The sequence below is a fragment of the Squalius cephalus genome, assembly GCF_949319135.1.
Source record: "Squalius cephalus genome assembly, chromosome: 3".
Taxonomy (NCBI): domain Eukaryota; kingdom Metazoa; phylum Chordata; class Actinopteri; order Cypriniformes; family Leuciscidae; genus Squalius; species Squalius cephalus.
The window spans coordinates 5,928,811-5,941,780 of NC_137124.1; the positions used below are offsets into that span (position 1 = coordinate 5,928,811).

At 35.4% G+C, this 12,970-nt stretch overlaps 1 protein-coding gene across 1 annotated transcript; it reads left to right on the plus strand.

Moving 5' to 3' along the window:
- Nucleotides 1-328: 328 nt before the first annotated feature.
- On the plus strand, nt 329-2,696 carry LOC307155400 (C-type mannose receptor 2-like; the record flags this gene model as incomplete). The annotated part of the gene is made up of 4 exons (XM_079866000.1): nt 329-365; nt 458-817; nt 1,826-2,170; nt 2,335-2,696. The coding sequence occupies 4 exons, from the start codon at nt 329-331 to the stop codon at nt 2,694-2,696; spliced, it is 1,104 nt and encodes a 367-aa protein (XP_079722126.1).
- Nucleotides 2,697-12,970: the final 10,274 nt, after the last annotated feature.

Genomic DNA, 12,970 nt, shown 5'->3' on the forward strand with positions numbered 1-12,970 from the left:
ATTAGAATATGAAAATTAGTTTTAGAGAAATACACAAATGATGTGATGAGCTGAATGAGGGATGAGAGCAGATATAATAATCACGTAGTTTAAACCTGCAGACAGAAACATCAGACTCAGGACAGAAACACACGACCTCTAAAGTAAGAACATGTTCATTCTTCAAACACAATTACACTTTCAGATGTTAATATTGTCTGAATGATTGTGAATCATTTTATGCTGCTAAAATGTTTTTATTACATGATCATGTTAAAACTTTTTTTTTTTTTTTTTTTTTTTTTTTTACTTTGGTTTTTGAGTTTTTCAATGTGTTTCTTCCTCAGAAATGGACCACACTCTATATTTGATTCTTCTTCTCATTGGTGAGTGTGTTTGTTGTATTATTTATGGTTTATAGTTTCATCAGGTTTAACCCTGTTATGAAAAGCATTAAATCAAACGCTCTCTTTCACAGCTCTCTGCTCCGTATCTGAATGTGTTCAGCGTCAGTATCACTTTATAAACGTGAACAAGATCTGGACTGAAGCTCAGAGATTCTGTAGAGAGAATTACACAGATCTGGCCACCGTTGACAACATGAACGACATGAACGAGCTGAAGAAGAGTGTGAATGATAGAGGTGTTCATGATATCCGGATTGGGCTGAAGAGGACGAGTGTTGATAAATGGCAGTGGTCTTCAGGTGAACCTGTGCTCTATCTGAACTGGAGACCTGGACCACCTGGCAGAGATGAGTGTACTATGATGAGAGATGGAGAATGGCATGATTGGCCATGTAGTAACAGCCTGACTTTCATCTGCAGTTCATCTAACAGTAAGTGCAGCTCCATACAATCACAATAAACATTCATTTATAAAAAGATGCACAATATAATATGAATAAAAATGTGAAAATAAACTGATATTGAACACATTTAGATATTTGTTGTTCATAACTGTGGGAATCTGCCATTATGAGCCTAGAGAATTATATTTTCAGCAAACTTTATACTGTAAATTAAATATCCATTATTGGATATTATAAATAAATATCCAAACCATTGTTTTGACAAACATACTGTAAATTGTAATGAATTAATGAATGCATAAAATTTCAACATATAATAGATGTACAACATCTTGCCCCATCTTGATATGTATGAACAAAACTCTTGTCCTGAGAACAAAATTCAGTTCTTGTCTTTTCAGTGTGATTGTATTGTGTTCACTTGTTACACGTATTACAATAAAAAATTTAATAAAAAAATATCTTAACACAAACCTGTAAAAATCGTCATTGTTAGATGAACTTTAACTGAACTCACAAAGACAAATTGTCCATTACAATGTGAAAAACCGATCAGACTAGAAACAAGACAAACACTAATATTGTTATTATTGCAACAATATTCATTTGTATGTATTATTAGTCTACAATTCAACCTTTTGAATAGATTTGTTTGCTGATATTTCTAAGGACTAGTTAACAAACATTAATATGCAGTTTAACATCTTCATCTGTTTGATGTGTCTCTCATTCAGCTCTGTGTGTCTGAATCCAGTATTCCACAGAAATGTGTAACAAAACATGATGGAGAAATATAGTTGCAATAAAATTATCACAGAAATTCACAATAGATACTTGATGTTATATCAGCAAAATCATGATGAATATAATTTGAATATTTAATATATCATCAGCTGTAGAAACAGTCTTTGAATGACACGTGTTTCTGATGCTTCGCTGCTCTTATTCACATTAAAAACCATAAACCAGCATAAGAATGATGAACAAACTGATTTATGAATCTGTTTCCATTTGTTTTTCTTAAAGTGAACCCAGGACTCGTCTTTGTCAATCAGATGAAGAACTGGAGAGACGCTCAGAGTTACTGCAGACAGAATCACATTGATCTGGTCAGTGTGAGGAACCAGAATGAGAATCAACAGATTCAGAAGTTCATCAATGATAGTCACATATCTAATGATGTCTGGATCGGTCTGTTCAGAGACTCATGGCAGTGGTCAGATCAGAGTGACTCCTCATTCAGATACTGGGCTTCTGGTGAACCTAATAATGCTGGAGGTGTTGAAAACTGTATAGTGCTCAATCCGAATAACCGGTTCACTCTGGGTAAATGGTATGACGGCTCTTGCGACGGCCAACTTCCTTTTGTCTGTCATGAAGGTGAGCAGATCCTCACAAACACACACAATCCATCCATCACCTCCAGATATCTTAAAGTTCACGCTACATGTCTGACATGACAGATTCCTCCACAGTGTTTGTTCTGCATGTTGTTTTTGATCAGTCTCTCTCTAGTTTTTGCTTGTGGTTTGTTTTGTGTCCAGATAAACTGATTCTGATCAAAGAGACTCTGACGTGGCCTGAAGCTCTGAGATACTGCAGACAGAATTATACGGATCTGGTCTCGGTTCATTCAGAGGAGATGCAGCGTCGTGTGATGAATGTGGTTAAACGTGCGTCTACTGAGGCGGTGTGGTTGGGTTTACACAACTACTGCCAAATGAACATGTGGCTCTGGTTGAGCGGAGAGATGGTGTGCTATCAGAACTGGGCTCCAGGGAACGGAACGACACCGGAAAACTGCAGCCTTACGAAGAGAAAAGGAGCAGTTCAGTCTGGAGGAGATCAGCGCTGGATCAGCCTTCCTGAGACTCACAAACTCAACTTCATCTGCAGCAGATATTAGGAGTGAGAAGACGTCAGTGTTTGTGTGTTTACTTACATTCACTATTTTCATTCTTTATTTTTCATATTCACTTTCATATGTTTAATTTGTTCTTTAGTCATTTCTGAGTGAATCTTCTAATTATATTTTAATAGTCTGTAATATTTCTCTGTGTTAATTATCATAACATAATGTGATCTTATTAAAGTTTTCTGACATCAATGAATGTTCTTTAGATGTCTAAAATACTAACATAATATATTTGTGTTTTAAGAATCTCTTTGCATATCTGGTTGTTTTTCACTGTTTTTCACTAACCCTCAGAGAGTCCTCGGTCACTTCTGACCGAAAAATGTTCTGTTTTGAATTTTTAAAAATCACAGCTTCATCGGAAGGTTATGATACTTGGTGACTTTTATGGCATTAGGTATGTGAATACAAAAAAAAAAATTGAGGTCATGATCCGAGCATGCTAAGTGGTCGTAAAAAAAATTGTCACACTCAGTGTCTTCGGTCAAAAATGACCGACCCATAGGGAATGAATGGGAAATTTACAAAAACACAAAAATTCTCTGAATTTTTGTCTGTACAATCTACAAATCGGCCACGATTCTAAAAAAAAGTACACCACAGTAAAGGGGTGACACTCTACAACATCAAGAGTGCAAAAAAATCACACCAACCCACACACACACACATACAAACACACTTGTATACACATACACACCAATAAATTCAGATTACAAAAAATCTGTTTTGAATTTTTAAAAATCACAGCTTCATCGGAATGTTACGAAACTTGGTGACTTTTCTGGCATTAGGTATGTGAGCACAAAAAAAATTTGAGTTCATGATCCGAGCATGCTAAGTGGTCATAAAAAAAATAGTCACACTCGTGGTCTTTGGTCAAAAATGACCCCCATAGGAAATGAATGGGAAATTGACAAAAACACAAAAATTCTCTACAAATCTTAAAAGTAAGTAATTTGGTCCAAAAACAACTAGAATTCACAAGCATCTCCATTTAGAGCTATACAGGCATCTAGTGGTAAACCCATGCAATAACATGATTTATTTCATTTTATGTTTAATAAATTGATTTATTTATTTTTATTATTTTTATTTTCTGAAAGCCTAGTCTCTATTTTAACCGAAAATACTGTATAAAAAAAAAAAAAAATTGAAAAAATTGAAGAAAAAAAAATTAATCATTATTTTCAATGGCAAAAAATGGACTATAAATAATGCATAAATATTAATAAGTTCAATCAAATTGTCTCAAAATACTAAATTAAAAAGAATAAATATTATAGAACAAAAATAAATTGCATTGGTTTTTACTGGGATGGAGGAAGTTTCATTTTTAGGTGTCCGGTCACTTCTGACCGGGAAGGCACTGAGTGTGACTGCTAAACGAAGACTCTCTGAGGGCTAATCTTATCTGTATCAGTAACTGTTGAATATGATTCTGTGAGCAGCAGCTCTTAAGAATAATCATTATTTGTGTCTCAGCAGAATTAAATCTGGTTTATTCTTAGAAAAGCAGAATTGAGGTGAAGTCACAATAAACTGCCAGTTATATGTAATAAATATGTCAAATGTAAATTTGATTGTTGGTGTTTTTGGTTGATATTTAGGATGTCACCTACAAAACATGCATATTTCATTTTGCTGAAATAAATTAGTGGTGTGAATCTTTGGGTCGACAGCGAATCGATTTGATTCATGATTCATAGATTTTCGATTCAGGAGCAATTTTCACAAATTCAGAATGATTAGATTCGAGACGATTCACAATGCGATACAATTCAATTAATGATTTGATTCTGAATTTCTAAAGTGCATTCATTAAATTGTTTAAATGCTTCCCTTAATGTGTCTTAGTCATGGTGTGAATCACACAGAAACCTTCAGTGGGTCAAAGAGTCAAAATCAAAATAACTTTTTCCATTGATAGATCATGTTAGTTATTAATGATGCGACATCACTTTATTTTATTAACCAGACTTCTAAATGTCTAATTATTGGAACCTGTATTTGTCCATAAACCTTCTTGTTTATTATCTTCTTTTTTGTAAAACAAACCAGTTGAGTTTTTGCCACTGATAGTCTGAAACTCTGTTTATTAGCCCAATTTCAACTGTCTGACTGACTTTGGTTACATGTTTTATGTTACAACCCATAATGCCCGTAATCTGCATACAGTGGTTTTCCATATGCATATGCATTGATGGAAGATGCCAGGAACCAGTGAGGTTTTCAATATGGAGGCCGTGATTGTTCTTACTCTAAAGTGCCCTTCGGAGGCAGATTTATCCTGTTTGGGACAGTTTTCAAATGTTGTTCACTTTCAACACTCCAAATACACAGCGGTGACGATAGACGCGAGAACCAATCAAGACGCTGCGCTGCAGGCTGTGGCAGGACGACATACCTGATTAATCCAAAATCAAACCACTGAGGTGTGTGTGCAGCTTTATCGTAATGGCGCTCGCTTATGCAAATGAGCCAATGGTTTCAAATGACAAAACATGACAAAACAAATACGACATAAATTGCAACCTGTTCTTCAAATAAAGCAATCAAATTAACTCAGAAGACTTTGAATAGTGCACATGATGGACTACATTTTATGCTACGTGCATGAGTTGACATTTACATTTCACACATAAATCAAAGATTGTTTAGAGAGATATAAGTGAGAGAAATAAATGAGCCTACTAGGTTTTTATTATTAGGGGTTCAAGCACATAGTGCTGAATCCCTATTGTTATGGTTAATTTTTCCCATGATGCAGCATTCTCCATGTAAAACTGATCAGGTAGACCGAACAGTAAGTCGTAGAGACTTGCAACTTTGGGGGCTGGTAGTACTCACACCGCCTACATCGTCACCAAGTCCCGCCCCGATCGGCCTGACGGGGACGCTACAGCGGTCAAAAGTACAAAATGGCTCATAACGCCTAAACCGTTAGGGGTAGGATCAAGTGTCTTATATCGCTGGAATCCTTGGCTCAAGGCGGACAAGATGCATGCCTCGGATTTGCTCACCCTTTTTGCGCCAATTTTGAGTAAATTCAGTTTTTTTGAAAAACCTACTTTTGCAAACAACTCCTAGATTTTTGGCCTGATCGGAACCAAACCACTGCAAAAATATTCTCTGGACAGTGACTATCAATAATCACCAAAAAATTTCGAACTTTTAATTCACGGTCGCTAAGGGGAACCAAAATGTTTGATGTGACCAGGGCCACTTTTACTTTTAGCTATAACTTGTGAACGGAAAGAGATAAACACATGTTCATGAGCTCAATCTGAGGTCACATGAAAAAAATCGTGATGATTGGCCACTTGGTGGAGCTATTACAGGGAGAAAAGTCATGAAAATGGCTATAACTGCACCCAACCGTTAGTCCGATGAAATCCTGAATCCTTCCAGAGTCCAACGATACCAAACATGCCAGGTTTCGCCTTATAGTTTGTGTAACAGTGTCATTTAGCGCTTAAAAAACGTGCAATTATCTTCGAAACCGTTAGTCCGATCGAAAACAAAAACACCACAGGAAATTTGAAAACATAGGTCATTTGCTAAACAATAACGCCCAAATGTCAAAATTATGATTGGAACTGACAAATAAATAAATAAATAAATAATAATAATCCAATCAATGTCACCCATGGATAATTTTTATGCTCTCTTAAATATAAGTTCTATACTTCAAAATGAAATGAGGTATTTACAACAAATTTGACACACATATGTATGGGCACACTTTGAGGACACCTAATAAAAGTGGTGGAGATCAGGCAGGACGTGGTGCTATAACTGTCAAAAAAAAAATTAAAAACAGATTTTTCCTTAGTAAATTGTCTGTGTCGGCTGTAAATGGTCTTTTCCATCTATGATCTAAGTTTATTTGGATCCCCATTAGCCACTACCTAAGCAGTGGCTACTCTTCCTGGGGTCCCAACAAGTAAAAAATACAAAACTACATTTAATCAACAACAATAAAATGTCAAGTCAATGAAACATACTAACCCAACATTCATTCCAAATATCAAAATGTGTAATATCAATGGTAAATCATTCCATATTTTCATTCCTCTATAGGCTACATTACAGTCCGTTGTTCTGCAGTGGTTTTCGAAACAGGAAATAAAAAAACATCCCTTTTAGTACTACTATACAAAAGTTGAGAGTACAGCTAGGACATTAGGAACTCTAGACACAGAAATATTTCTTATAAAATAAAGCAGAGAGACAATCCTTCACCAGTGCATTCTTAGTATATTAGCCCTTCTATTACAGTTTAAAGTGAGTCGTGTTGCTCTGTTCTGGACAAATAGTAATTTTTCAATTAGTTCTTTTTTTTTTTTTTTCTTAACTTGATGCACTCGACCACACCACTGGGCAATAACACGCGATTCATCCAATCACTGATTATGCTGCTGTGACTGACACCCCTGAGAGCCAACAGTAGCGGCATATTCATAAGACCCGCTCACAGGTCGCGCCGGCACCGCTGTCAGCATGAACAGATGAGAGAACAGATCAGATGAGACATCAGCATGGAAAATTTCTCCAGAAACTCCTTGCACTAAATGATAATCATAATCTATCGGGAACTGTGATTGTGTGCACTTGGAAACTTTGGATGCGTCAGCCTGGAGTGTTGTCGTCAGAGAGAGAAAGGTGAAGTGGGAATCGGAGTAAAGATTTAACTTAGTGGATCCCAGAGTGATAATCTGTATTGAATAATCTTCTTTAATTGAATATGTGATGCAAACTCGTTTTGGTGAGTGACATTTTTTTTAATCATATGTTATCATATGAAAGATATGTCAAATTCAGAAATGATTTGATATGAGCTGAAACTAGTTAGCTGAACTAGTTAGCTGTGGGCTAAAGCTACCACGTGTAACAATGATCATTGTATCGTGAGTTGAGACAATGAGTGATTTATGAGTGTCGATGTGTTAAATAACTGTCGAAAAGTTGGATTAATGTGTCATTTGAGCTGTGCATGTATATGATTTGTTATGGAAATGTTGAATAAGAAATTAATTATTGTACGTTTGCCTTGTGTTTTCCAAGGCTGGGTTTTCTTTTTCTCTGTTTTTTCCCTATGTGAACGTGATCGGCAAGTGTATCCTGTTTTGTGCCATAAATAATCCTTTGGAGGTGAATCGTCTGCCTAATGGATGCAATTAAAGCTGCCGTCGGCAACATTTGTTTGATCATATTCAGTGAAATCGACACTATAATCCGACAGAACAACATAAATAAGGTGGTTTTAGAAAAAAAACAGAGCTTCTAACTCCACCTGGAGCGTGTTATTTGTTTTGCAAAAATCCACCGCTCCCGGATAATCGTGTCCAATCAGCGCAGGGGGGTGTGCGATCTGACTGTCAATCACAGGTTGTGCACGCGTCACAGATCCCCCCTCCCTCGCGCACGTTACAATATCACATGCACACGACGAGCCTGAAGTTCGCCTGAAGATTGCACGAAGCGTGATGGCGGAGAGAAAATCTACTAACAAGCTTCCAATTCTTCGGTTATTGCTATCTATGGATAGATTAGCCAGGGCAGCCTACCTCCGAGTCCATGGTGTTGATCGATGCTGAAGAGACGGAAGCGTTCACAGAAAATCAGGTACACACGCACTGACGAGCATGACCTCGATGGGAGGGTGCTCGCTGGTAGTGGGGGAGGGGCATTTGAGTTGTAAACATTCAAAATTTTGGCTAAGTCGACCCAATCTGCCAGACTTGCCGACTGCAGCTTTAAATATGCACAAATGGCTAGCTGACCAGTGCCCATGGACCTGTTTCCACTTTGAACCGTAATTTGAAACCATCAACTGGTAGGATAATTACACTATTCTTTTGTTTTTTGGACTCAAAGGACTTTGATTTGTGGAACTGATTGATTATTTTTGCTTCTGAAATGGAGATATTTTGTGTTTTTTGTACTTGAACTGATCAAGAGAAGTTTGAACAACTCTTTAAACTGAATCATTTGATTCACAATCTCTGATCAACTGAGTCGTTTGATTCATGAACTTTGTTCAACTGAATCAATTCATCTCTCCAGCATTTCCAATTCATATTTTTGAACATATTATTTACTATAGAAAGAAAAGGTGGTTTATTGGAAGGAATTATGAATCACATTGTGTTTTGAGTCAAATCCAATATCTGATTACATTTATTTTTGTACATTTGGGTTATAGAATGTAGAGCTGTTGCGTGAAGGAATTACCGGTAATTTTGAGTGGCTCAATAGCGCGACATGAAGTATTATCGTTTATTTATTTATTTGGATTTATTTATATTGTTGCTATATAAATAAGTGTTACGATGTGTTTAGCATGCACAAAATCGAGGACATTTTCATTAACGAATGTAACCGAAACTAAACAGCGTCTCTGCGCATTGAAATGCTGTCACTCAGTACGCAGTTACATTGTTACAGCAACGGATTGTCTTTGAGTGAGTCATTAAACCGTACATGTACAAACACGTTCAAAAACGCTGATTCATTAAAAGATAGATGTAATGAAACTAGGTGTTAATTATTTTTAATTTAAACTCCACTTTTCAAGGCTCAGCTGACCAGCAATGTGTCACATGGGTAACGCTGAAGCTGATGCTTCACGTAATAGAGACCAGTGGCATTGATTCAATGCGTGACTCGCTGATTTATTTTCCCGGGGCTTCCTCGCACTGTGAATGCTGACCAGCACTGACGCTGACGCCATTTATGGTAAATACCCTTAACCCATTTAAGCCCACCGGCAACTATAGTTGCCGCAGTACATAGTTGTCATTTTCCTTTTGTAAATATTTTTCTAGATGTTGTCCATGTTTTATTTCTCAATGGAATGCAAGCAAACAACCAAATAAAGGATTTCAAGAAAAAAAAAAAAAAGGTATTCACTTCCTCCCTGTCACATGAGGCTGTCAACTTCCTACCCCTATTTCCAGGAAGCAGGGCGAAGGCAAACCCTCCCAAAGAAAGGTCATTTTCATGTTACTAATAAGTATTTTTTGTTGACATATATATATCTACATAATCATGAAGGTCTCTAGAATCAGCCAAACAAAACAAATCTTACAAGAGATCTATAGTTTTTTGTATACTTAGTCAAAAGTCCAAGCGGCAACTATAGTTGCCGGTGGGCAAATGCCTTGTAAGTACATATATCATGGGAAAATGGGGTATACTTTGTTAATAGGTTAATAAATCAAGTTTATTGGTCTTGTTTAGTGCATAAACATAACTTAACCCTTTAAATGACATCTCTATATAGATATTTTTTTTTCTTCATTCTATTTATTTGTATTTATTTATTTTCATTTAACTTTTTGATACACAATGCCCTGTTATGGCTGCACTTTGTTCTGCACTATGTTCCACAACTTTAACCCTTGTGCGCTGTTCGTTTGCGGTTTACAGTCAGGCTATTTGGGGTCTGAGAGACCCCAGGCAACAAAATGTTATTTTGTAACAACATATATATTTTAAATAAATGTAATTTTACTCAGTTTATTAATGTTTTTACTCTACATTTGGACATTTTTACTCCACAAAATGTTCAAAAAAAGAAAAGAAAAATTCTCCAAAAAGAAATAAAAAATTAATAAAAAATTTGCCTTATAAAATACCCACATTTCTAACTTTCATTCATGGGGATAACATGGATAATGTGACATGGTTTAGTGTAAGATTTTTGGCCAAATCTTGGATAATGCAGTTTTAAAAGTAAAAAAAAAAAAAAAAAAAAAAAAAAAATCACTTTAACCAGTAGATGGCTGCAGAGCTCTAAAAGTACTAAAAGTTTCAAACTAAAATACATCTTTTCACAAGTTTTTCCAGTTAGATTCATATCTACATATAATGAAATCACAATTATAACAATAAAAGTTACTTTTTGTCAAAGTTTGGCAGTTTTTGTACTGAAAAAAAAAAATAATTTTTTTCAATAATGTTCCATTATGATTAGAATCAAACCTGATCAGGATGTTACAAAGAGAAAAGTTGGAGTTTTTAGAGTTTATCATTTATTTCAAACATCTGTTTTTCATATAATTCTACAAATTTAAAGTGTGCCACTTCATTTCTGTCTGTGTGTGTTCTGTGTTGTTTCTGATTTTGAGGTTGAATTTTGTCCATTGATCAAATTCATTTGATTCTAATCATAATATATAACATTACTGAAAAACAGATTTTTTTTTTCAGTACAAAAAGTAACTTTTATTATTATAATTGTGATTTCATTATATGTAGATATGAGTACAACTGGAAAAACTTGTGAAAAGATGTCTTTCAGTTAGTCAAAAAGCAAATAGCAAATAGTGGTGCTCTGCAGTCTGCAGCCATCTACTGGTTAAAGTGATAAATTGTTACTTTTAGAACTGCATTTTCCAAAAGATGGGCAAAAATCTTTTAAAAACATTTAACCATGTCATATTGTCCATGTTATCCCCATGAATGAAAGTCAGAAATGTGGGTCAAAAAGACCCTGAACAGCGCACTATGGTTAAGGCAAATGGATTTGTTGTTTGTTGTGTTTTCATATTCAAGAGATTATAAGATAGATGCAGTTTTTTTTGGGTCTGCATCGAATGTTTTTCAACTTTTATACATAATAAATTTGTTTATGAGTAAAGATTGATCTGTTGAAAGCAGTTATTTTGAGATAAATGCCAAATGTTCTCCTCCTATTCATATTTTACATTGAAGGGGTGCATACAACATATTTGCCCACCGGCAACTATAGTTGCCGCACATTCAAATATGATTTTCAAGAAATAAAAAAAAAAACCTGGGGAAAATAAATGCAGAACATGTTCACATAGGACACTATTAACAGGATTATATGCATGAAACCATTCAGAAAAATTTGGGCACAAATGGGTTAAACGTTAAAAGGGCGATACGATATTTCGCTTTCCTTGGACACGGCAACCTTTTTAACGAATATATATGACTTGACCTCAAAGACAGACGCAGGTAATCGCACTCGCTCAGTCAATCTCTCTCATTCACTGTCTGTTTCAAGAACTGTCTGTTTCAAGTCTGTTACAAATCACCATGATAAACAGTCTTGTTATCATTATTAACTTATTTAACATTCAATACATACGAAGTTCAAAACAAGAATGGTATAGCCTTATGAAAAAAGAAAACACGCGAATATCGCGGTTGCTGCGGTCACTTGCATTCCTCTGCGGTTGGCTTTTCAGTAGTGCGGTACTACAATATTGCGGTTATCGCGACAGCCCTAATAGAATGTATTATTTTGTTTTATTATTGTAAGTTATTTGGGTCAAGGTGAAAGAAACAGACACAGTATTGGTTTTGAGTTTTTTTTCTTCACAAATTGTATGACAATTGTGGAACTTCACCTAATTGAATTGAAGCTTTTAGGCTGTTGAATCATTCATCCTAAAAGAAACAAGTCGGTGATGTCTGTTTTGATTTACTAACTATCTATTGTTCATATTTGTCACTCATCTTTCTGAAACAAACTACGAAGAGAACCTTTTAATTTATCAATATAATTTTCTCTTTGAATCAGAACAAAATTGTATTTGCTACAAAACTATTTGCTCTCCTGTTGCACCATTTCCTTAGCCTGGTAATACCAGACTCTGCTACTTCACTTTGCTTCGTAGAGAGAGTCTGGAATAGCATAATAGAGAAGTGTTTTCTCTCTCGCGGGGGGGCGCTTGTCTGAAGTTTAACCCTTAATCGCTGTTTGGGGTCAAAATGACCCCAATGGACTTTTCCTTAATTTTTTAAAAGTGTTACCTTCATCGCAGGGGCATGAAACTCTGTGACTTTTCCTAAATAATCTATCTAAACATGCACAAAAAAACTGGGCTTGATTTGGTTGTTCTAAAGGTGTGTAAAAAAAATGTTACCATTTAAGCTGTTTGGGGTCAAAATGACCCCACATTGAAAATGAATGGGAAAATGAAAAAAATGACTTTTTTTTATTTTGTTTGTCAAAAAAATAAAAGTAAATCCATTATAAATCTGAAAATTTTTACAAATAAACCAAGGTCTGGTCCTAGAGCATAAATAAAAAGTAGAACGAACTTTCTATCACATACACACACACACACACACGCGCACACAAACACACACATGTATGTGACTGCAACAGAGAGCATTTTTACAGAAATTGGCAAATAAGATAAACAAAACTGGCATAAATCTAAAAAAAATTACATTTAAATCAAGGTCTGGTCCTAGAGCATAAACCCAAAGTGGAATGAACTTTC